The 26,485-nt window shown below is 49.8% G+C and overlaps 1 protein-coding gene across 1 annotated transcript in view; it reads left to right on the forward strand.

Moving 5' to 3' along the window:
- ATRNL1 (attractin like 1) overlaps positions 1 to 26,485 on the forward strand; it is a 1,808,663-nt gene that overhangs the window by 1,301,725 nt on the left and 480,453 nt on the right. Inside the window, exon 22 of the mRNA XM_086919594.1 lies at positions 19,184 to 19,278. Coding sequence (XP_086775720.1) covers positions 19,184 to 19,278 — 95 coding nt within the window. The remainder of the gene's footprint in view (positions 1 to 19,183; positions 19,279 to 26,485) is intronic.

The following is a 26,485-nucleotide window of genomic DNA, read 5'->3' on the forward strand; positions in this document are numbered from 1 at the left end:
GCCAAAGTAGGCTGTCATGGGAGTGTAACACCCTTGAGCCCTCATGCCACAGCGCCTCCTGTAGTGAAACTAATGCCCCTCTGTAATGCAGGCTTTATCATGTATTCCATTGATGTGACCTTGTTTTCCTTTATCATCCCATGTTTCCCTCTCACTTGATTATGCATTAATAATCAATTGTGTGCCTGTTCCACTGTACCCCACCACTCGCTCCTGCTGACCGCAATGGGGCTGCGAGTCTCAACTCCCAGCTTTGAGGAATCCTGATTTAGAGGACAGGTTGTTTCCCCCATTGCTACATTGCAGTCGGATTACTAGATTTGGGCGCTATACATGTTCCTGCCTGTTTCTGTACCTAAAATGTTTAAATATTTAGTTAATTTGAGTTACTCTCACCGTCACTTACGCCCCCGTTTCTGAGACTGTCATCAGCTTTTAATGCATCAGTGGCACTAATGAGGTTAGCATGTTACATTCACAGCTAAATGCAGATTGTGTTTCACTTACTGTGCTTTTTTTTTTTAGTTGCCGCACTTATACATGGTTTGGACCAAGTAACCCTCAGACTCTGGGTCTGTTATACATACAAATATAATGTAATTCTGTTGTGCTCATGAAAGTGAAATCACAACAAAACAAATGGACCATATTTATTACAAAAATAAGAGCTTATAAACTATCATGTACACAATTATTAGAAAGCAGCTGTGCAGTCCATAAATGAAAGATAAAACAAATAAAAAAAATAGAGTAGGAGTGGGCGGAGGGAAAGCAGCGGGAACTAGGAAGGGGCGGAGTACCAATGGGGAGTGGGCTTTGTTTTAAATAAATAATATGCGGGTAGGGAGGAGGTGAAAAGTAGCATATACAATGAGCAATATGGGGAAGGTGAAAACACAAAAGAAAGAGATCGGCACAGTGCACAAGAGTATGTGGCTAGGGAGAGAAGCACATAGGGTAGAGCGCTGGAAAATACATGCACTGAAATGGCTTACTCAACACAAAGGGGAAAAAAGTTTATTCCCTGAAAGTGAGGAGTGGGAAAAAATGCAAATCAGTCACTCAAAGTCATAAAAACTCATATCACAAGTCCCTAGGGAGGTGCTACACTTATTTTCAATGTGTGGCTCTGCAGCACTGTGCTAGTTTCTACTGGAGAAGTGATTGTGTACTATGGGTATCCCAACTTGATTTAGGGACACTGCTGTTCTCCTAACCGGGCAATAGAGAAGCTAGTTTGGTAACAGTTTGCCCTGTTTCCTTGTGGCCTCTGGTGTGAGGAAACTATTGATTCCTCATATTAAAATTCCCACAAATCTGGGACCCCCTCACTCTCTCTTGGGGTTGTGTGAATGATGGATGTACTTGAGTGCACATGGGAATATGGGCACTATTTGAGGGGACCTTTGGATTGTAGCCAAATATGGTGGGATGCTGTACAGAAAATATGTTGAACGTCCCTATCATCTGCTCTCTTCATCTACACTCACATGTAAGATGCTGTCCATTCCTCCCTTCTTTTTAAAAAGGCCTCTGCAGCTTAGGTATTGTTAATGTTTGTGTCACATCTACAACGATCCAGTGGCTTATAGGGAGGAAGCCTTTATTTGGCCAACCCACCTTGAACAAGTTCCATCAGTCTACCTCCGGCCTACTAGAAGATGACAATTGTAGTGAAAAGCTTCCAGCTTAATGTGATGAATACAAAAGAACAAGGGCTAGCTGGTAACTTGATCCCGCCTCGACTACGGAGGTACACATCCCATGTCCTGTGTGCAGCTCCAGCAGAAGAGCAAAGCCTTTGGTTGGACAAGAGTGGTTATTATGTGATGCCTTCTACTGCCAATGATTCTGAGCCACCAAGAGACTCTGCTATGGGATGGTACTGCACCGTGTAGGTGGACAACACGTATTAGAAAATGCTTGTAAACTCAGTGGTACTGGCCAAAGATTTGTGGATAGTGAACCATTCATTTGTTACCTACTACAAAATCTCTTGGATATAAGCTGGTGTCTGAAACAAACACGTAGTTCACTTTTCATATTTGTGATGCTCTATCGCAAGCGCAGATCAATGATTTGACCACAGACAGAATTCTACATTGCTGTCCTTCTCAAGAGACCGGGAGGGCTTTTGGATTGTCATGTAGTCTTCCACACCAAATACAATACTGCCAGCCCAAAAATAATAATAAGTTGACTTATTTTCACAGCACAACACTTTCCTTAATTGGGTGTCTTCAGGAAACTCTGGATGCAGTAAACTGCACTACCCAATACTGGTGCTGCTCTCACAGCATGAGAGCAGCGGTAGGACTGGATAGAGAATGCTTTCTCAGTGCCTCTTCAAGCACTGAAGGCCTGCACTTTCTTTAACTCACCTGTTTCAGACTGCTTGGTTAGAAAACTTTAAAATGCGCATGTCTCGCTGGCCATCGCAAGACAGCCGGCCAAAGAGTGCTGTGCATTTTAAAGCGCACAACTCCCTGCCGCTGCCACATGGCGCATCTCTTCCCACCCCATCCAGACAGTCCAAACTTATTTTTCAGGTCTGGGGCTTGTGGGGTGATGCTCCTCTGGTCAAATGGAGGAGCCGCCCCTGGCAATGCTTATGACCTCACGTTGGTTTATCACAATAAATAAGAGGACTTTACGTCACATGTTTAATTTAAAGCACGTACACAAAGACTTCATCCTATATCCATATTTGTGTTGTATATAATGTGATGTATATAATGTTTAAGGAAAGGTAATAAATATGTCATGCCACTACTGAGGTCATGTAAGTCATTTGTTACATCAAAGTTGAGGGCATGAGCTTTGATTTTGGTGTGTGAGTTATGGTATACATGGCAGGAATGGGAACTGTAGTTTCTAAAGCTGACTATAACTGGGGAATTTTAGGAATGTTTTGGTTTTATTTAATAACCATAACTACACTTCAAATGTGTGTGTTTTTTTTCAGTGAACTTATATATATGTATGTAGATTGCATATTGTTCTATGTGATTTAATACCATTGTTTAGCAAGAGGTCAAGGCATTACACAAGTTGCAGATCCTTGGGTGGGCCGGGGGCGTAACAAACGCCCCCGCAGACCCCGCAGTGCGGGGGGGGGGGGGGGCCTCACTCTCTACAGTTAATGAAGGGGGCCCCCAGGGGGCCCGGCCCCCTCAGCTCTTCTGAGGGCTGTAAGAGAGGCCTGCACTGAAGCAAGCCTCTCTCCCTCTGTGTCTGAAGCATGTGCAGCCTGCTCCGTTCCCCTCACCCCCTCCCTCTGACTAAAGAGAAACAAAGTATCAACATTGTTTCTCTTCAGTCAGAGCCGGAGGCAGGCCCGGGACAAGGACGGGCCCCAGAGACAGCAGTCCACTGCTCCTCTGAGGCAGCACAGAGCCCGGCCCCCACTCTCTCCTCTCCATAAGCAAAGCCCACCCGACAAGAGAAGAGACAGGGACACGGAGGGGGTGGGTGCCCCATCCCACAAGAGAAGAGACAGGGACAGGCCCCACCGAGAAGAGACAGGGACAAGGATTGGGTGGGGGCCCCACCCCACAAGAGAAGAGAAGAGACAGGGACAAGATGGGGTGGGTGCCCCATCCCACAAGAGAAGAGACAGGGACAGGCCCCACCCGAGAAGAGACCGGGACAAGGATTGGGTGGGGGCCCCATCCCACAAGAGAAGAGAAGAGACAGGGACAAGGATGGGGTGGGGGCCCCATCCCACAAGAGAAGAGACAGGGACAGGCCCCACCCGAGAAGAGACCGGGACAAGGATTGGGTGGGGGCCCCATTCCACAAGAGAAGAGAAGAGACAGGGACTAGGATGGGGTGGGGGCCCCATCCCACAAGAGAAGAGACAGGGACAGGCCCCACCCGAGAAGAGACAGGGACAAGGATGGGCTGGGGGCCCCATCCCACAAGAGAAGAGAAAAGACAGGGAAAAGGATGGGGTGGGGTGGGGGCCCCAGAGACAGCACTCTCCACTTCCCCTCTGAGGCAGCTCAGAGCCCGGCCCCAACGCTCTCCTCTCCATAAGCAAAGCCCACCCCACAAGAGAAGAGAAGAGACAGGGACAAGGATGGGGTGGGGGCCTCAGAGAGCAAGAGCAGGAGACAGCACAGAGCAGTGCTCGGGACCCTGACAAGGGTGGGAGTGGGGGCCCCCAGAGAGAGCATTCTCCAGGGCAAAGCTCACATGAGAAGGGAATGAGGCAGCAAAATGGTGCCCTCAGGTAAGCCCTCTTGTTAGAACACACCATGGGCATCCGCAGGAGGGGAGGAGGGGGGCCGAGAAGGGTGCAAGGCAGAGGGGGAAAAGGGTGCAAGGCAGAGGGGGAGAGGGATGCAAGGTAGAGAAGGGTGCAAGGCGGAGGGGAGAAGGGTGCAAGGCAGAGGGGAGAAGGGTGCAAGGCAGAGGGGAGAAGGGTGCAAGGTGGAGGGGAGAAGGGTGCAAGGCAGAGGGGTGAAGTGTGCAAGGCAGAGAAGAGAAGGGTGCAAGGCAAAGAGGAGAAGGGTGCAAGGAAGAGTGGAGAAGGGTGCAAGGTAGAGAAGGGTGCAAGGCGGAGGGGGAGAAGGGTGCAGGGTAGAGGGGAGAAGGGTGCAGGGTAGAGGGGAGAAGGGTGCAAGGCAGAGGGGGAGAGGGATGCAAGGTAGAGAAGGGTGCAAGGCGGAGGGGAGAAGGGTGTAAGGCGGAGGGGAGAAGGGTGTAAGGCAGAGGGGAGAAGGGTGCAAGGCAGAGGGGAGAAGGGTGCAAGGTGGAGGGGAGAAGGGTGCAAGGCAGAGGGGTGAAGTGTGCAAGGCAGAGAAGAGAAGGGTGCAAGGCAAAGAGGAGAAGGGTGCAAGGAAGAGTGGAGAAGGGTGCAAGGTAGAGAAGGGTGCAAGGCGGAGGGGGAGAAGGGTGCAGGGTAGAGGGGAGAAGGGTGCAAGGCAGAGAAGAGAAGGGTGCAAGGCGGAGGGGAGAAGGGTGCATGGTGGAGGGGAGAAGGGTGCAAGGCAGAGGGGAGAAGGGTGCAAGGCAGAGGGGAGAAGGGTGCAAGGCAGAGAGGAGAAGGGTGCAAGGAAGAGAGGAGAAGGGTGCAAGATAGAGAAGGGTGCAAGGCAGAGGGGGAGAAGGGTGCAAGGTGGAGGGGGAGAAGGGTGCAAGGCAGAGGGGAGAAGGGTGCAAGGCAGAGGGGAGAAGGGTGCAAGGCAGAGAGGAGAAGGGTGTAAGGAAGAGAGGAGAAGGGTGCAAGGTAGAGAAGGGTGCAAGGCGGAGGGGGAGAAGAGTGCATGGCAGAGGGGAGAAGGGTGCAAGGCAGAGGGGAGAAGGGTGCAAGGAAGAGAGGAGAAGGGTGCAAGGTAGAGAAGGGTGCAAGGCGGAGGGGGAGACGGGTGCAAGGCAGAGGGGAGACGGGTGCAAGGCAGAGGGGAGACGGGTGCAAGGCAGAGGGGAGAAGGGTTCAAGGCAAAGGGGAGAAGGGTGCAAGGCAAAGGGGAGAAGGGTGCAAGGCAAAGGGGAGAAGGGTGCAAGACAGAGGGAAGAAGGGTGCAAGGCAGAGAGGAGAAGGGTGCAAGGCGGAGGGGGAGAAGGGTGCAAGGCAGAGAGGAAAAGGATGCAAGGTAGAGAAGGGTGCAAGGCGGAGGGGGAGAAGGGTGCAAGTTGGAGGGGGAGAAGGGTGCAAGGCAGAGGGGAGAAGAGTGCAGGGCAGAGGGGAGTAGGATGCAAGGCAGAGGGGAGTAGGATGCAAGGCAGAGGGAGAATGGTGCAAGGTAGAAAAGGGTTCAAGGTGGAGGTGGACTAGGGTACAAGGGGAGGGGGAGAAGGATACAAGGGGGAGGGGGAAAAGGTGCAAGAGGAAGGGCAAGAAGGGTGCAAGGCAGAGGAGAGAAGGGTGCAAGGGGGATGGTGATGAAGTTAAAAATGTGCCCCCCCCCCCCTGGAAACATTTCTGCGGACATCCATGGAACGCACACTACTTTGTGAGTGAGAGTGTGAGAGAGTGGAGAGAGAGAGAGTGGAGAGAAACAGTGGAGAGAAACAGTGGAGAGAGAGAGTGGCTAGAGAGAGAGAGAGAGAGTGGAGAGAGACAGTGGAGAGAGAGTAGACAGTGGAGAGAGAGTGGAGATACAGTGGAGAGAAAGAGAGTGGAGAGAGAATGGAGAGAGCATGGAGAGACACTGGAGAGAGTGGAGAAAGAGAGAGTGGAGAGAGAGAGTGGAGAGAGAGAGTGGAGAGAGAGAGTGGAGAGAGAGAGAGAGAGTGGAGAGAGAGAGTGGAGAGAGAGAGAGAGAGTGGAGAGAGAGAGTGGAGAGAGAGAGAGTGGAGAGAGAGAGAGTGGAGAGAGAGAGAGTGGAGAGAAAGATAGAGTGGAGAGAAAGATAGAGTGGAGAGAGAGTGGAGAGAGAGTGGAGAGAGAGTGGAGAGAGAGTGGAGAGAGAGTGGAGAGAGAGTGGAGAGAGAGAGTGGAGAGAGAGAGTGGAGAGAGCGAGTGGAGAGAGCGAGTGGAGAGAGCGAGTGGAGAGAGAGTGGAGAGAGAGAGAGTGGAGAGAGAGAGAGTGGAGAGAGAGAGAGAGAGAGTGGAGAGAGAGAGAGTGTGGAGAGAGAGACAGAGAGTGGAGAGAGAGTGGAGAGAGAGTGGAGAGTAGAGAGAGACAGTGGAGAGAGAGAGACAGTGGAGAGAGAGACAGTGGAGAGAGAGACAGTGGAGGGAGACAGCAGAGAGAGAGTGGGTGGAGAGAGAGTGAGTGGAGAGAGAGTGAGTGGAGAGAGAGTGAGTGGAGAGAGAGTGAGTGGAGAGAGAGTGAGTGGAGAGAGAGTGAGTGGAGAGAGAGAGTGGAGAGAGAGAGTGGAGAGAGAGTAGAGAGAGAGAAGGGGGAGAGGGTGGAGAGAGAGGGAGTAGAGGGAGACAGTGGAAGGAGACAGTGGAGGGAGACAGTGGAGGGAGACAGTGGAGGGAGACAGTGGAGAGAGAGATAGTGAGAGAGAAAGTGGAGAGAGAGACAGAGGAGAGACCGTGGAAAGAGAGACCGTAGAGATAGAGTGGACAGAGTTGAGAGAGAGAATGGAGAGAGAGTAGAGACTGACTGAGAAACTGACTGAGAGAGAGAGTGACTGACTGACAGAGAGAGAGAGACTGATTGAGTGTGAGACTGACTGACTGACAGAGACTGACTAAGGTAGAGAGAAACTGACTGAGAAAGAGAGACTGAGAGAGAGAGGCAGAGACTGACTGACAGAGAGATAGACTGATTGACTGTCAGAGAGACTGACTTGGAGAGAGACTGACTTGGAGAGAGACTGACTGAGAGAGAGACTGACTGAGAGAGAGACTGACTGAGTGAGAGAGTCTGACTGACAGAGACTGACTGACAGAGCGAGAGAGAGACTGACTGACTGGGGTAAGGAGAGAATGACTGACTGAGAGAGACTGACTGACTGGGAGAGAGAGAGACTGACTGGGAGAGAGAGAGACTGGCTGACAGAGAGAGATTGACTGACAGAGAGGGAGACTGACTGACAAAGACTGACAGAGAGAGAAAGAGACTGAGAGACTGACAGAGAAAGAGAGACTGACTAACAGAGAGAGAGAGAGAGACTGACTGACAGAGAGAGAGACTGATTGACAGAGAGAGAGACTGACTAAGAGAGAGAAACTGACAGACTGAGAGAGACTGATTGAGAGAGACTGACTGAGAGAGAGAGACTGACTGACAGAGAGAGAGACTGAGACTGACAGAGAGAGACTGACTGACAGAGAGAGAGACTGACTAAGAGAGACTGACTGAGAGAGACTGACAGAGAGAGACTGACTGACAGACAGATAGAGAGCGAGAGACTGACTGACTGACTGAGAGAGACTGAATGACAGAGACTGAATGACAGAGAGTGATAGACTGACTGACAGAGAGAGAGACTGACTGACAGAGAGGGACTGACTGACAGACTGACAGAGAGAGACAGAGAGAGAGAGAGAGAGAGAGACTGACTGACTGAGAGTGACTGACTAAGAGAGACTGAATGACAGAGAGAGATAGACTGACTGACTGAAAGAGAGATACTGACTGACAGAGAGAGAGAGACTGGGATGGAATTGGGGTCAAAGTGTGTATGAAGCCTTGCAATGCCTCTTAAGATTGCTATTGTCTAATAAAAATAAAAATGTATTATCAAAATGTGCTCTTTGTAGTTATATCTGCTTTTGAAATACTGCATTGTCGCTTTGTCCAATGTTTTAAAACGGAAACAGGAAGGAGCAGTAAATGCACTTTTGTCAAAACTAAACGATGAGTGGGCCCGATGTTGTATATCATGACAGGAGTCTGCATCAGGAAACCCACCTAAAATTGGGCAAACTTCCCCGGCCTACTGATGGCAGGGACCCTGTAATGAATGGACCACCACCTATGACAGCCAGCGGGCAGACTAAGCCCAACCTTTAACTCCACCATCCAGTGTTACTATTAACGGCTGCATTGGTGACAATGGCGTAACAATCGCCCGCATCCCCTGCAGTATGGCGGGTCGCTGGCCTGAGAGCTCTAGACAGGCATGGAGGATGGGAGGGGGGCCCCCTCCATGTAGTTTGCAGGGGGCCCACCTCATGTTTCGTTACGCCACTGGGCCATGTGGCCCCATCCCTCCGGCCAAACTGCTTATATGGTTTGTCACACAATTTGTTTGATTATAACACCTACATTTAAATTGAAAGAAACTCAGACATTCACTGAAAAACACTGAAATGACGTTATGATTACAAAACAAAACCTAAAACTACTGAATTTCTGGAGTTATGGTCCGGTAAAGTAATCAGAACTCATGCTTCCACATATCAAATCACTCATGATATATTAAATGACATCATTGATGGCAGCACTCATTGATGTTTCCAATTAAATTGATGACTTCAATTATGACATCATCCTCTCATGCAAATTATCTGCTCATTTCCATTTAAGATAATTATTGTTAAGTACAGTCATATTTTCTAAGTCTCTTGCCTAACGCATTCATATAACTAATGTAATCACACAAAGTGCAACAAGTACCTGTGTAATGAATATGGAGAGATACAACCATTATTACAGAACAATAGACCCACGATTATATTGCAAAATAACCAGTAGAACCAAGAACAATATATTGTGTTTTTGAAAATACTATCACAAAAGCAGATGCTCTAAAAGAACTTATTACAAAAAAATGTAAAATTCATCATTCACATCATTATGAAAATCAAAATAAATGTCAATAGGAGCATCATGAATGTTGTCATTTGAGATACCTCAGTGATGTCACTGATGACGCAATTTGAGATGTTATTAGTAATATCAACAGTGATATCATTTACCAGTTCATGAGTGATGTCATATGCAACGGCGTAAGTGGTGCATGACGGGTGCGCAAGTTATTATTTTACCTAACCATATCTGGCGAATGTAGGTGGTTTTTAGGTTTTGTTTGGTAACAATAAGTTTAACTGTGTTCTTTTCAGTGAATATATATGATATATATGTATATAGCCAGTAACAAAGATCAGGAAAATTCCACTTGATAACAGTAAACTGACATCATTGTTCAAGCTTTGCTCTTGTCTATTTCATTTCACACAAATTCACTTGGGAAAAAGTCCTTGTCATTTTCAGGTACCACTTTATAATGAAATGTTATTACTTTATAGTGCGCGATCAGCTGCTAATTTAGCATTGAAGCCCTTTCCATGATCTCTGGGGGCTTTCTTTCCTCTACAGAGAGTAACCTTAGTTTTACCTCGATTGCAAATCTGACTGCTGTATGCAACTATATGGTCTTTTAAGACTTTTATGTACTAAATGTGAATTCCAGGTGGGAGGGCGTCATTCATCCTGACAGAGGATGCCCTAGTGCTGTGCCAGGGCACATTTAATTTGGTCTGCCTAATATGTTTCTCTAAATGGCAAGTCTTCACTCAGTGTGTCCCGTGCTTTACCCTGGCACGGGCACTTCTAAGATTGTTTGACAGTTACAAAAGGTACTATGCTGTTAAATATAAGAATTTTGTTCCAAACTTGCCATCTTTCTGTCACCAAAAGAATTGTAGCAATTTGCCACTCTCACTCAATAGGGAGACACCTACCTGAAGTCCTAATGCATGCCGTGGGACTCCAAGATGCTCAATGTCGCTAGGAGCAACCGGTTACAGGCATGGTCTTTACAGAATATCGTTTCCAAGTTTGTTTCACAATTAAAGCTGCAGAAGGCCACAGCTTAAGAATGACCGAGGGAAATGTAAGCTCCATTCCATGCCACACAATTCCACTCCCCTCAACACAATGCCACACACTTCCACTTCACTCTATAACACACAATTCAACTCCGCTCCACTGAATGCCACTATGAGCTACACAGTGCCACGTTATTCCACTGCACAATACAACACACAATTCCACTCCACACAATGTCACACATTTCCTCTCCATTCCATGCCACACAATTCTATGCCACACAATTCCACTCCATACTGTTCCACTCCGCACAGTGCCATACCTTTCCACTCCATTCCATTGCACAAAATGTCATGCCACACAATTCCAATCCAATCCACTCAATGCCACATAATTCCACTCCATTCCGCACAGTGCCACACATTTCCACTCTACTCTTCTCCTTTCCACTCAATTTCAGCCCATACAATGCCACTCAATGATACACAATGCCACACAGGTCCACTCTACTCCACAACACACAGTGCCATACACATGTTTCACTCGACTCCTCACCACACTATGCCATTCCATTCTGCACAATTCCACTACATTTCACACCACACAACGCCGCTACACTCCACACAATGCCACACATTTCTACTCTACTCTATGCAATACAGTTCCACTTACCTCCACACAAATGCACTCCACAACACATAATGCTACACAATTCAACTCCAGGCCACACAATTACTCTCCATTCCACACAATGCCACACAGTTCCAGTCCGTGCCACACTTTCACTCCGCACGGTTCGATTCCACTCCACATCACACAATACCACAAAATGACACTTCTCTCCTTCCCACACAATTGCACTCCACTTCATACGATGCCACACAATTCCACTCCATGCCACACACTTTGACTCCACTCATCACAATTTCACTCCACTCCGAGCCATACTGACACTGCACCACACTCCAATCCACACTCCCTATTCCACTCCACTTTACGTGATGTCACACAGTTACATTCCATGCCACAAAATTCCACTCTATTCCATGCCACATAATGACAGACAATTCCACTCCCCGCAATTTCAATCCACTCCACTCAATGCCACACAAATCCACTCCACACTGCGCCACATAATTCCACTCATACAATTCCAATCCACTCAGTGCCACACAATTTCACTCCACTCAGTGCCACACATTTCCATTCCAGTCCATCCTATGCCGCACAGTACTTTTCCATACAATCCCACTCCACACCAAGTCCCACATTTCCACTCCACACAATTTCACTCCATGCCATGCAATGTTATATAAGTTGACGTCACTCTGTACAACTCAATCAATCAATCAATCAAGAATTTGTAGAGCGCACTACTTACCCGTGAGGGTCTCAAGGCGCTGGGGGGAAAAGGGGGGCGCTACTGGTTGAACAGCCAGGTCTTGAGTAGCCTCCTGAAGGTCAGCAGGTCTTGGGTCTGTCGTAGGCTCAATGGGAGGGCCTTCCAGGCTTTGACGGCGAGGTGGGAGAAGGATCAGCCGCCGGTGGTTGTTCTTCGGATGCGAGGGACGGTGTTGAGGGCGAGGTCGGCGGAACGGAGCTGGCAGTTAGGGATGTAGAAGAAGAGTCGTCTGTTGAGGTAGGCTTGGCTGGTCTTGTGAAGTGCCTTGTGTGTGTGGATGAGGAGCTTGAAGGAAACCCTCTTGTTGACAGGGAGCCAGTGCAGGTTTCTCAGGTGGGGGGTGATGTGGCTGTGGCATGGTACGTCGAGGATCAGGCATGCAGAGGCGTTTTGAATGCGTTGCAGTCGTTTGATGAGCTTGGCCAGGTCTCCCGCGTAGAGGGCATTTCCATAGTCGAGTCTGCTACTGACGAGGGCTTGGGTGACTGTTCTTCTTGTATCTGTCGGGATCCACCTGTAGATCTTGCGGAGTATGGGGAGGGTGTTGAAGCAGGAGGAGGAGACTGCGTTGACTTGCTTGGTCATGGAAAGTGATGAGTCGAGGATAACTCCCAGGTTGCGTGCCTGGTCGGTGGGTGTCGGGGCTTCTCTAGTGCCATAGGCCACCAGGAGTCGTCTCAGGCTGAAGGGTTGGAGCCGAGGATCAGGACCTCGGTCTTGTCCGTGTTCAGCTTCAGTCGGCTGATCTTCATCCAGTCGGCGACGGCCTTCATTTCTTCGTGGAGGTTGGATTTGGCAGTGAGGGGGTCCTTATTGAGGGAGAGGATCAGTTGAGTGTCATCGGCATAGGAGATTATGTTGAGGTCCTGCTGTCTGGCGACTTGTGCGAGCGGGGCCATGTAGATGTTAAACAGTGTCAGGCTGAGGGAGGATCCCTGGGGTACGCCGCAGATGATTTTGGAGGCTTCGGATCAGAATGGGGGAGGCGGACGCTCTGGGTTCTGCCCGAGAGGAAGGAGGTGGTCCATTCCAGAGCCTTGTCTCTGATCCCTGCGTTGTGGAGGCGTGTGCGTAGTGTGCAGTGGCAGATGGTGTCGAAGGCGGCAGTGAGGTCCAGGAGGATGAGGGCCATGGTCTCACCGTTGTCCAGCAGGGTCCTGATGTCGTAGGTGGCAGCGATGAGGGCAGCCTCTGTGCTGTGGTTGCTGCGGAACCCTGACTGGGATGGGTCCAGGATGCTGTTTTCTTCGAGGTATCGGGTTAGCTGTCTGTTGACGATCTTCTCGATGACCTTGGCTGGGAACTGAAGCAGGGAGATGGGCCGGAATTTCTTGAGGTCTCTCTGGTCGACCTTGGGTTTTTTGAGAAGGGCGTTGATCTCGGCATGTTTCCAGTTCTCTGGGAAGGTCGCGGTCTCGAAGGAGAGATTGATGACGTTGCGCAGGTGGGGTGCGATGGAGCTGCTGGCTTTGTTGAAGATGTGGTGTGGGAGTGGGTCTGACGGGGAGCCGGAGTGGATTGTGCTCATGGTCTTGATGGTGTCATCTATGTTCCCGTTGGCCCAGGCAGGCAGGGGGTTGTGGTCGATAGTGTGCGGGGTGTCTGGAGTGTCGATGTCTGTTGGGGCTGTGTGGGCGTTGAAGCTGTTGTGGATGTCAGCGATGTTGCGGTGGAGGAAGGTGGCAAGGGAGTCACACAAGGCTTGCGACAGCGGGATGTTGATGGTGTTGGAGCTGGGGTTGGAGATTTCCTTTACGATGTTGAAGAGCTCCCTGCTGTTGTGTTCTTTGTTGTCGAGGCAGTCTTTGAAGGAGGTCCTCTTGGCAGACCTGATGAGGTGATGGTGTTTGCGGATGGCGTCTTTGTGGGCTGCGAGGCTGTCCAGTGTCTTTTCATTGTGCTGTTTCTTCTCTAGTTTCTGGCAGGTTCGCTTGGAGGCTAGGAGTTCTGGGGTGAACCAGCTAGCTCTCTTGCTGGTGTCTCTGTGGGTGGGTTTCTTCAGCGGGGCGAGGGTGTTGGCGCAGTCGCTGATCCAGCGTCAGAGGTTGCAGGCGTCGTCGTCGATGTTGAAGGTGTTGGTGGGTGGGCTGAGGACGAGGTTTGCGTTTAGTTGGTCTTCCGTGATTTTGCGCCAGCAGCGGCAGGGGATCTGTTGGGTCCGGTGGTGTGTGGTGGGTTTCTGGAAGGTGAAGTGGATGCAGCGGTGGTCGGTCCTGATGAGTTTGGTGGTGTGGCTTAAGGAGACGTCTGAGCTTGAGGAGAAGACTGGGTGGAGCTTGTGGCCAACGGAATGGGTAGGCATTGTGCCTTAGTCCGAGGTTGTCAATCAGGGTTGTGGAGTTGCTGTCGTTGTTCTCAAGGTGAAAGTTCAGGTCTCTGAGTCGGTGGAGGTCAGGGCGTGCATGCTGATGAAGTCAGTGATGGAGTCGCTGAATTGGGGTTGGGGTCCGGGGGGTCTGTAGATGAGGGTACCTCTGAGGGTGGTGTTGGGGTCGGTGTGGATCTGGAAGTGCATGTGTTCGGCGGTGTTGAGAGTGTTGTCTGTGTTGGTCGAGACCCTGACGCTGTTCTTGTGGATGATGGCGATTCCTCCTCCGACTCCGTTGGTGCGGTCTCTGCGGGTGATCTTGTATCCGTCTGGGATGGCTATGGCGATGTCGGGTGCGGAGGAGTCGTTCATCCAGGTCTCTGTCAGGAAGGCGACGTCCGGGGATGATGTGTCGAGCAGGTCCAAGAGCTCAATGGCATGCTTGCGTGTGGAGCGGGTGTTCAGTAGGATGCATAGGAGGTGGTTGAGGTCTTTCTTGGCGGGTAGTTCGGCGGCTCTGAGGCTTGTGTAGCTGCAGTTCCAGCAGGTGAAGAGACCATGTGTGCGTTTCGGTGCGGCCTTGATGCAGGTGTGGGTCCGTCCGGGGTTGAGGGCGTGCAGTGTGCTGGCATCTTAGCGGCAGCTGTTGTCGTGGCGGGCGTGGGGGGCAGGGGTTCTGGCGCAGGGCACGGTCCAGGCACGGATGGGCGCAGACGGGCTTCCCTTAGGCACACCAGGGGCGCGGGCGTGCAGCAGCCGCCATATTTGGGTAGGTGGGAGGGAGGAGCAGCTGGGAGGCGGGGGCAGCGAATGCACAGTCAGGGGGGTGGGGCAGTGGGGGACGTAGTGGCGGGCCAAAAGCAAGGGCACAAAATTCCGGGGGCAACAGAGGGGACAGAAGGAGAAAAAGGCACAGAGTCATGGGGGCAGCGAAGCCGACAGAAGTAGAAAGGCACAGAATCACAGGGGCAGCGAAGGGGACAAAAGCAGAACAAGCATTGGAAATGCAATAGGTCTCGCAGCATTAGAGTTAGTGCTTTTAGAATTGTTTATGGTTTTTTTGTTGTAAATCTTTAGCATTTTTGTTTCCTGTAGCCAATGCTAAAGAATTACAAATCAAAAAAGCCATAAACAATTGTAAAAGCTCTAACTAAAAATCCTCCGAGACCTATTGCACTGTGTGAGGGTGAGGGGGAGTGAGGGTGAGTGAGGTGTTGAGGGTGAGTGAGGTGTTGAGGGTGAGTGAGGGGTTGAGGGTGAGTGAGGTGTTGAGGGTGAGTGAGAGTGAGAGTGAGTGAGGGTGAGGGTGAGTGAGGGTGAGTGTGAGTTAGGGTGAGGGGTTGAGGGTGGGTGAGGGTGAGGAGTTGAGGGTGAGTGAGGATGAGTGAGGGTGAGTGAGGGGTTGAGGGTGAGTGAGGGTGAGTGAGGGTGAGTGTGAGTGAGGGTGAGCTGTTGAGGGTGAGGGGTTGAGGGTGAGGTGTTGAGGGTGAGGGGTTTAGGGTGAGGGGTTTAGGGTGAGGGGTTGAGGGTGAGGGGTTGAGGGTGAGGGTGAGTGAGTGTGAGTGAGTGAGGGTGAGGGGTTGAGGGTGAGTGAGTGAGGTTGAGGAGTTGAGGGTGAGTGAGGGTGAGGTGTTGAGGGTGAGGGGTTGAAGGTGAGGGGGTTGAGGGTGAGGGCGAGTGAGGGTGAGGGGTTGAGGGGGTGAGGGTGAGGGGTTGAGGGTGAGTGAGTGATGGTGAGGCGTTGAGGGTGGGTGAGTGAGGTTGAATGTTTGAGGGTGAGGCATTGAGCGTGAGTGAGTGAGGGTGAGGTGTTGAGGGTGAGGCGTTGAGGGTGAGTGATGTTGATAGTTGTTGAGTGACGATGATTGAGAGTGAGTGTGAGTGAGGTGTTGAGGGTGAGTGAGGTGTTGAGGGTGAGTGAGGTGTTGAGGGTGAGTGAGAGGTTGAGGGTGAGTGAGAGGTTGAGGGTGAGTGAGAGGTTGAGGGTGAGTGAGAGGTTGAGGGTGAGTGAGGGTGAGTGTGAGTTAGGCTGAGGTGTTGAGGGTGGGTGAGGGTGAGGGGTTGAGGGTGATTGAGGATGAGTGAGGGTGAGTGAGGGGTTGAGGGTGAGTGAGGGTGAGTGAGGGTGAGTGAGGGTGAGTGAGAGTGGTTGTAAACTGTCTCTGTCTTGCAAGTTGGAAGTTGGTAGAGAATGGTGGTAACTGAGCAGGTTGGTTGCAGGAGAAGGTGACGTTTTGGGGACTTTAAACTAGGATAAACCGAGAAATGGTGTAATAAAAAGGTGAAAAATAAATGTCCACTTTGATGCAGCAAAATTCCTGGGGGTCTGCGAGAGCGCAATCCCATACTCGGTGTTCCACCTGTTTAAAATGTTGCGGTCCTCCGATACTACATTTTAAGCAACGAGTCTGACGCTTTAGAAACTAGTTAAAAAGAACGCCGAGGAACGGAAACGTGATGCCCCAGTGTCACACAGCCATTTATTTCTCCTCAAGTGCCTCTTGCTGACACGACCACCTGTACTGTTTCCGTGGCTCTTTGGGAGTAAGTAAAGCACCCTCTACCAAGGGACGGTTGATCTCGATGTGTCTCTACACCCTCCAAACACGAAGACTACTGAACACGTTACAAATGTAAAGTCTCGGCGCACTCTGAAAAACAGCGGCCCTCAGAGATTACAACAGTCATATCCGGGTCGGCTAGCGCTGTCATGAACGCTTCCGTCACTTCCGGGACGGGCTTTTCGGTTTTTGGAGCAATCGCAAGCTTTGCTGGGCGGAACAGGCAGTCAGCCCCGCCTAGTGTCCACCCTTAAAGTGTCAGTTTGTAATCCCTACTGTTCTGATAGGCTTGCCAAGCACCCAGCTCATTAAATACTTTTAGAATTGAAAGCATAGCCGATCAGAATCGGATTGTGAGACCCTCCTCCGCTAGCATACGAGAGGTAAGCGTAGTAGGGTGATGATCACACCGCCTTTTTCGGGGGAGTTGGCAATCAATACGGTACTTCGGCACTCTGATCAAAATCAGTTACGATTGATACGAGAGGGATGTATTAGCTAGATACTAGGGCATATGACTCACCTGTGACGTTTACCTATGTTACTTGTCCTCCTTTTTCTTTTCACATACGCACTTCCTTCTGTGTATTCTGGAGGCCCAAAAGAAAGCCGTGGAGTGGAGAGCGGGCGGGCAGAGAGAGTGAGGGGGCGGAGCGGGGTGTGGGAGGAGTGCGGGAACAGACGGGAGGGATCCTAGGACAACAAGTGAACGGGGTAGCTGGTTAGTATTTTAGAAAGGGTATATGCTGGATCTGTGTCACACGGCGGGTAAAATAAACAAAAAAAAAAAAGAAGCCGGAGGGAAGAGAGGGGAGGGGGGAGGAGAAATGCGACCCGGCGGGAAGGGGAGGGGGCGGAACGGGGGCGGAGAGGGGAGAGAGAGTAGGCAAGGCGACACGGCGGGAGGGGGCGGAGCGGGTAAACAAAGACGGACATGCACGCGCCCGTGACTTTTAAGGTCAATGCGCATGCGCATAAGCTTAATGCGCATGCGCATTGACCTTAAAAGTCACGGGCACTGCAAGGAATCGCCACGATTCCTTGCAGTGTTGCCAAAGAGTGGATAACTCGCAATACTCTCGCCTTGCTCGATGCGCATGCGCATCGACAGGCGAGACCTAAAAAGGCACAGAATCACAGGAGCTGCGAAGGGGACAGAAGGAGAAAAAGGCACAGAGTCATCGGGGCAGCGAAGCGGACAGAAGGAGAAAGGCACAGCATCACAGGGGCAGCGAAGGGGACAGAAGGAGAAAAAGGCACAGAAACACTGGGGCTGTGAAGGGAACAGAAGGAGAAAAAGGCACAGAATCACGGGACAGCAAAGGGGACAGGAGAAAAAAGGCACAGAATCACAGGGGCAACGAAGGGGAGACGAGACAACAGCAGTCACGGACACCAAGACAGTGCAATACAATGGAATGACAAATGACAAACAAACCTAAGGCCTACCACTGAACACCACGGATGAGGCTCAGGTGGTAGCCTGTGGGTGGAGGAGGGCATCGAATTTCCTCAGCAGCAGCAGCTGGGGCAGGGACACACAGGCAGTGCTGTGCGGAGGGGGAGCGACCTACCTCGTGGGGTCAAGGGTCACTCCCATACAATGCCACACAAGACTACTCCACACAGTGCTACTCAACGCCACTCAACTTCACACAATGCCACTTCACCCCACTCACTCCACGTCTCACAATGCCACTCCATGCCACACAGTATCACTCGACACAATGCCACTCAAATTCACTCCACCAAAGTCAGTAGATCTCACATAAGCGAGACCTGCTGGCTTTGCCAATGCTTGTACTCTCTCCACTTCCTCCCATCGCTCATCTCTCTGTTATTATCAGCCCACTGGCAGTGTATGTTGGTAATATAGGGCTGCCATGAGAGAGGAATGAGGTGAAAGAAGGGAGAGACAATGACTGAGGGCACTGTGCTCCCAGAAGCCCCGCCTTAGAGACCGTTTTAGGTAAATGACCCAGTTAAGCAGTGAGGGCTGATGGGCAGCGCCCCACGGCACCAGGGTCCACGAGATGGAAGGGGCGCTTAGTGGGTGAGCTCTGGGCACCTATGCCAGCGGTATACATAGAAAGTGCATCCTGCTGCGCGAGGCCCCCAGTCCCTCCCTCGCTGCCTCTCATTGGCTCCTCCAGTGAGACTAAGGCAGCGTGGGCTGCACAAGGTTCACTTGTTTTCAGTGTTTGCACTGCACGCGCCTCATGAAAAGCCATAAGACTTCAACTATTACATCAGTAAGCAGTAGAGCTGTTGCAAAGGAACTAGCCTACCACTTAAATCAGTAAGGTTGGCAAGGATATTATTTAAATAGCACAAATTAAATTATCTTTTCAAGCGAGCTTGAAATGAACTATTAACTTGGACCACGGTAAAACCAGAGCGGTGTTTCACTGTGTTTTGAGCATTGAGCCACCATGACCTTAGGTTCACTGAGCCGACACACACACACACACACAGATAAAACCCATGTCTCCTTCCCAGGAGCAGACCTTTATTACTGAAGAGACCACAGCCCCGATACCGTCGCCGCAGGCTGCCGAGGAGCACAGGTTATGTCTGTGAGCGGAAATTACCCTCCGCGCTTCGCTCCGTTCTTTCTCAGTTTGGAGGCCCCTGTTCGTACGGCGCGGCGAAAATGCAATTCCTGAACAGCTAGCGAAGCGAGCGCGTGGGATCCTGGTTTTACAAACCTTCTCTTGTGTTTTGTCCACAGACAGTCTGTTGATTGACTACCAGTTCACCTTCAGCCTGATCCAGGAAGACGACCGGCACCACACGGCCATCAACTTCATTGCAAACCCGGAACAGGTAAGGGAGTGTTTTCAGCTGGAAGGGTTGGCCTCAGGGCACAAGTCCTAAAAAAAGAAGTGGGGGGACTCTCCAAGGTAGGCGTGGTCACAGGAAGTGACATCACGACAGGAAGTGACATCACGACAGGAAGTGACATCACATGTAAGGCAGATCTGTCATTTGCATATATTGCAACAAAAGTAGAATTAGTGTGGTGAAAAAAATGGTATTTATGGTTGAAAATATAGATTTATATTCCCCAAAAAATGAACTTACATTCACAAAGCTATTTATTTGCTCATAATCTTACACTGTTACTGCAAATGAGCGACGTGGAACATGGGGCTATAAAATACATTTCCTGCGCTTTTTTGGTGAAATCTTGAAGATGAGATTAGACTACAGACTGATGCAGACCTATAAGTGAGCACATCTGCATACAGACTGATCACAGCGTAGCATTCTATGATAGGGAATGCTTTGGAAAGCAGGTGGAACGCCCACAAACTTTGTGAACACCCAGTTTTTTTTGATTTTCACAAACTTAGCAAGAGACATTCCCACTCTGGATATGGTTGGAGATTTACTCCTGGCAAGGACAGGAGTAAATCTTAATCCAGCTTGGAGTGAATGCACACAAAACCAGCTGATGCCTAGAAGAATACGTTTTGCAATAGGAAAAAAAATGTCTTCCAAATGGAGAAAAAAAGTTTTGCAATGCAGTGTCACTATAGTGTCGTGGTTATGCGTGGGTAAAGCTATGCCTGTTACATTTAAGCATGTTAAAACACCTTTGTAAAAAGATCCCCAACTACTTCTGGGAACCTGCGACTGCTGAAGCTTTCCAGGTTTACATATAAAATGCTTAGTGAATTTCGATAACAGAAAGAAATGGACTTCAAACGTAAAGTTACAACTTCTGTGAGTGTGGTCAGAGATTCTGTGGGACATCTTCCCTGTGGCCATGTGTGGTGTCTTCATCACGGGGTGCTGCCGGGGCAGAGAATATTTTGAGAGGAGGGCATTGCTCATTAAAGTTACCAGCATCCTTTTACTCTGTAAATTATTAAATACAGCAAATGGTTCGCAGTCATTGTTTTGAACCACATATTAGGCAGGATTTCAAATAGTCTTAAGATGTAAGTGTTGAAAACATGTATTTACAACATTCCTTCTGAACGGGCACCAAATAAGTCGTATGCAAAGTCCTAGTTTTGGACCACATAATATGCAGAATTTCAAAAATGTTAGAGATATAATTCTGCGTAGGTTATATCTTGCCGAATAGAATACTACTAAAAAAGACACCAGCGTTTTTTACTGCATTGGTTTTTCTCGCTAAATATTGCTCAATTGGTATACACTCCATAAAAGACTTAAACTGCACGTACACCACGATAAATACACACATAACTAAGTAAATAAATAATTGATGTGCAGTACAGATTAGAGCGCATGAGAGCAAGGAAAGCCATATCATTAAGCTAAAATTAATTCAGCAGGCTGCTGCACTGGCCTAGGATAGGATATCGAAAGAGAAGTTTCCGAAAAAGCGCCGTTTTTCAAACTTCAGTGCACTAGCTCGGAAGTTGCTTCCCACAGCAGTAAATAAACAGAAGGGCGCCTCGACCTTTCAGAGCAGTGCGATTCAGTGTGGGTGATGGGGGTCACCGTGGCGTGATGGCCGTGTCTGACGACCCTATCCGACCTGACTGACACGCAGCTCTACACACACACACACATGAAAATTGAAAACACTTTCAGCAAGGCCGGGAGAGGGCAGCAGGCGAGGCCGGGCCTGGAGAGGGCAGCAGGCGAGGCCGGGAAGTCTGGTGCAGGAAGCGGAGGCAGATGGCAAGGAGGGCAGTCGCAGCCGAGTCAAGGGGGTCACTCGCTCCAAAAAAGCAAAGGAGCTAATTGCAGAAAAGCCCGAAAAATAAAGGGCATGTTGCGGGTGGGCGGGACTGCCGAGTTGCAGACCCACCCATTCATTGGTTGAGGTCGGATCCTTCCTTGGCGTCTATTGGGTGCCCTGGCAACAGTGCACCTGGTAGGTGCAGGGGCGTGGTGACCGGCGTGCTTGGACCCGGAAATGCTTTGTTTACTTTATGCGCCGCGCTCCCATTTTATAATGGTATGATGGACGCGGTTTTGATTTAACAGGGTGGACGGCGTCCACCCTGAAAAACCCTCGGAAATAAGTGGGGGGATGCCGTCCACCCGCGTGGTACCCCGACTCGTGCCCTGGTTGGCCTAGATTCCTCAGAGCTTGGCATTACTAGCCAGCAATTCCTGAGGCGTCTCTGTGTTAAACTGCACTTGCATTTGATTTATATTGCTCCTCACACCCCTTACAATGTGCCAAAGCACCAGGCAGATGTGTGGCTCACTATGCGATGGCTAATTATAGGTCTCTGTAGGAAGCACTTGATGAACGGATTGTACTCTTATCTTATGTTTGTGGTTGTGCCTTGGCGCATAGCGAAGCAAAGGGAGTAAGAGATGGGATGCTAATTAGGCGCGGCAGTAAACTCCGCTCCGTTCGCGGAGTTATCCGCACTCCACGCAGGGCCGGACTGGGCACGAAAACAGGCCCTGGCAAAGTGCTTGGCCGCCCCCCCGGGGGGGGGGGGAGGGGAAGTTGGGGGTGCGACCGAGCTCTTTGCCGGGGCCGGTTTTTGGCTGATTTTGTTACAGGGCCGATTTTGCAGCTATGCCCCTGGGGGCCCAAAACCGCCCCCACACTTGCGGCGCACCGGGGAATTGCCCGGTGCCTGCAACGGCATGTCCGGCCCTGACTCCACGGAACACGCAGAGATCCGAAAAACAATCGGAGCGGAGTATTTTCCTCGCTCGGGCTTGCCAACGTTAAGTTGGAGAGCACGAGCGGGGAATATCCAATGCTAGACGGCCCCCAGCGAGATTTCTCGACGTGTGTGGTGGTGGATGGTCGCGCCCGCTCGCATTGAGAAACCATCCGTTTGCTTTGAGGAAGCTGCTGCTCGAGTAGAACATTTACTCAAGCGCCAGAAAGAAGCAGCGCCCTCTTGCTTTGCGCATGGTGATGTTCGCAGTGCTTTTACAGTGCGGGAAAGACACCGGACGCTAAAAATAAGCACAAAAAGTGCAACCTAATGCTCTCCACCACTTTACAGAACTCCGCAAAGTGTGGCAGAGTTTTTTGGTCACTTCGCGCTGTTCCGCATTAGTGGAACTCTGCAGACAGTGCCCAGGCCTAGTGCTATGTTTATATTGGGATAGTGTTTGTGTGGAAAAAATGTGGACATATGCACTGTGGCCTATTGAGAAAATGTTCTCGTACCATGCATGCATGGCAGACAATGTGATTGTGTAGCTGTGCTTATGCATGGCGTGGAGTGAAGTAGTGTGAGAGAGGGAGCTATGCATGCAGGTTTTATGCTTAACTGTTCGTCTTTTCCTCCGTGGGTAGCATCTATGTTAGTGTGATGAAATGAGCTCAGGCAGAATGTCACACCCCCAGAAACACCTCATAACTTTGATCATACAAGCAACTCCCCCTTAAACGTCAGATTAGTGGGGCAAGTGCCAGCTTGTAATATTCCCAGGTGTTGGCACATAGCATGGTCCTAGTTTTCTCACTTTAGTGTTAACAGTATATATATCTTTAGGCTTGGTTTTCAAGAAAAAGTTAAATATGGCTCTTACACACTTTTCAGGAAAATTTTAAATACGTTTCTCACACAATCAGCAAAAGCAGATTTCTCTGAGGCAAATTTAGGGAGACCTTTCTTCTCACCAATGTTAGTTTAATCGTAGCAAAAATAGATCTGGTCGTCACTGCAAATCTTAAAGATGCATCAATTCATTCTTACATGTGTCGCCCGACTTGATGTTTCGGCGCTTGCTGTTCCTAAAGTGCTTACACATGTTTTAAGCGTGGAGTCATAATCTGTAGCCTACCTGCATATTTATTTTAGTTTTATATTTTTACCTTGTTTTTTAGTGGACACTACTAACTTGATCGCTTCTTTGAGCTTTCTTTGGCATGGTGTGCTTTGTGTTAAAGTCCATCTGGCAGGCATGGGTGCGGTTCTTTGCAACTTATGTGTATAGTTTCCAGTTCCAGTAAGCGGGTAAGGCGGTTGTTGATTTTAACTGAGGTGGGAGAGGATGCTAACATTTTGAGAGGCTTTCTGAATTTACTGTGTATTTGTGTGTTTCAGATGCATCGTGGTGGTTTATCGTATAGTTTGATGATTGGTGCCTCAGGAGCTGTAGTGGCTAATCTGAGTGGACTGAAGGTATATGGGTTCTGGTGTTTCAGCTAGAATCTTGCTTTAACCAGTATCAGAGTCTATAGATAGTGGGGCATATGTAATCTCTTTTATTCAGTTAGTCATGCTTTGGCATTCAGCACCTTACGTAGACCGTATTTTTTAATCAGAGTACATGGTGTAAGCACAGTCAAGTTTGTTGCCGATCTGAATACCAGTTATGCCAGCATAGAGGAATTTAATGAAGGAGAATGCGTTTCGGGACTATCTTCTATCTAAGAATGCCTATTTGGTGATAGAGGTGGTTAGCAAGAGTTTGTTCATGTTGTTGTAGAGAACGCCACAATTGTGTTTGTGGAAGTAGTGGGCAGTGTGATGAAGATTAGATCATGTATCATTAAGGGATCCCATATTTTAAGGGTTGTTGTGGATCTCCTACTCAGAAATTAAAGTAGAAATTGTAAGAGTGGGACTGTAGTGGCCCACCCTAAAGATAGCTGAGTGAGCTTGGAAGACGGCTGAGTTAATCACTCACTGCTGTGATCTGCCTGTAACATGGACTTCAAAATTGCAAATCGAATCAGGATGAGTCATCTTTCCTCAGTAGTTTAGACCACTGAATTGGGTTTCCTATAAAGACTCCTAACTAAAGATTCCTCACCTTAGAATATTCCCCAGGTGTCAGACTGGGTCCAGAAAGTCTTGAGCAGTGCCTCTGTAGCATGGCGGTAGGTGGCATTGATCGGCTCTGCGTCAACATTATCTGCATCAGAAGTAATGACCCTGGCATGGTGACATCAGTTCCTTTTTTACGCTATCATCTGCGCTGGTCCGGAGAGCTACCTCTGTTACTTTTTGACCACTTTTCTTTATTTTTTGGCGAACAGTTTTTGAACAATTGCTCCTAGTGTGCTAGGGATTTGGTCCCCTAACAAACCTTCAGGTTTTAAACTGTGTGGATTATGTCACAGACAAATGTTTGTATCTGATTCCCACTTAGTCTGCCTCTGATACCTGGTTCGAGCCACGACCTCCAAGGCCTGCGCTAAAGTTAAGTCTTTTCACCCCAAGACAATCCACTAGTGGGTGGCGAAGCTCCAGGGGGTGTGACAGAAGATGTCTTTGCGTTGTCCCTAGTCCCACTCCCAAGGGAGATCACAGAGCTCCTCTTGGAGCTGTTTCCTCTGACAGTCATCTTGCCATTCCAAAACGTCTTCCTCGAAGTCTGGTTGGTCCAAGAAGAACAAGTTGAAGCGCTCTTCTGCTTCCCCATTAAAACACTATACTTTGAGGCCCCGCTACTGCACTCGCACTTAGGAGCTGGCAGCCGGCTCTGCTCCATGCTTCCTTGAGTTCCCCTAAGCGACACCTGTCTAACAGAAAGACTTCTGTGACCGCATGCATGCCAGCTTTGGGCCACCGACTCCCTTTGGCATGCTTTTGGGTCCCAGGGAGTCAAGAGATGTCCCTGCGGGGTAACTTCTGGTGGGTTCGTCCTCAACCCCAGCTAAATCCCTCTGGATCTGCCGCTGAATCCAGTCTGATATGACACAGGTGTCTCCAGCCACCCGCCACCTTCCTCCTGCTGCTGCTGGACATTGAGATATCCCAATGTCCCACTCTGAGCTGGTGTCGTTCGACATCGATCCCAGTACCCCCCAGGCTGTATCAACCTCTGGACTTGCTATCCTTGGACAGGCTGTTCCTACTTGAACCTTTTGAGGAGGGCTCTTATCTGGAAAAAAAACTGGTATGAGGAGCTGGGTGACAACAGGGACCTGAATACCTATGCAGACTCTGGCACACTTTCTCTTCCGGGCTCCATTTCAGAGGAAGGCACATCATTGGGACCATGATGTGCAGGGCAGTGGAGTTCCTTGACCCTCAAGTGCCTGCAGTTGAGGGTAAGACTAGTGACTTGATGGAGGTCCTTCAGCCGGGAGCAAGTTGTGCCGAGCCATTGCACTCCTTTATTGAGGCCATCACAGATGTTCTTCTGTGGCACTGGGCCACAGGCCTGGTCTAAACCTTGCACAGGAACTCCTATGCACCACATGATTGCCCTTTGCCATTGTCCCACCCCAGGAGACCCAGCCTTCTCCCGTAATCGCTCCAATGAGAGCCTGATGGTGCCGGCACAACATCTAAGGTCAACCCATGTGCATTCACGTCCACCCTACTGCAGGGGAGGCTCCTCTATTAGAGCGAAGGGGTGTTGCTCCACTAAAATGACCACAGAGATGACGAATAAAATGGTAAAGTTATTTCATTACCATTTTATTTTTCATCAACCTGTATCCAACCAAGTGCCAGGACGGGGTGGGGCCTGCTGAGTGGCAGCAGGGAGGAGTGGTGGGCTGCCTGTGCACTAGTTTGAACAAGTGCATTTCAGTTTGGCTGGCTGTTTTGTGACGGCCAGCCAGACATGTGCACTGTAAACCTCTCAACCCAGCTGTCTTAGACAGCTGGGTTAAGAGCAAGCACGGGCCTCTATTATCCTCAGGAGCGCCGAGAAAGGACACTCTCTCCAATCCTGAAGCTTCTCTCATGTGTTTTAACAGCATGAAAGCAACACCAGGATTGGTTAAAGGAGTTGGGTGGGGCCCTTCATGTCACAAGAGAAGGGGAGGACCAAAGCGAAGAGGACATGTTGTGCAGCAAGCACTGTAAATATCCTTTTATTTTATTTATTTTATCTGTATGACTGTATTTATTGTATGCACCCACCAACCACATATTTGCTTGCTCCTCCACTCCCCTTTGTTGCTAGCCACCACAGCTCCCTGGATAGGAACTCCAAGAGGCTTGATGCTTTTGCGAAGAATATCCTCTCTTACACCAGCTTGGCCTTTCAGTTGGTGAACACCGTATGTCTCTTGGGTGGATATTTTCATGTCCTATAGAAACCACTTGGGCAGCTGCTGTCCTATTTCCTTGAAAAGTGTCGACCCATTGTGAACCAAGCTTTG

Source organism: Lissotriton vulgaris, chromosome 5, assembly GCF_964263255.1.
Source record: "Lissotriton vulgaris chromosome 5, aLisVul1.2, whole genome shotgun sequence".
In the NCBI taxonomy this organism is placed as follows: Eukaryota; Metazoa; Chordata; class Amphibia; order Caudata; family Salamandridae; genus Lissotriton; species Lissotriton vulgaris.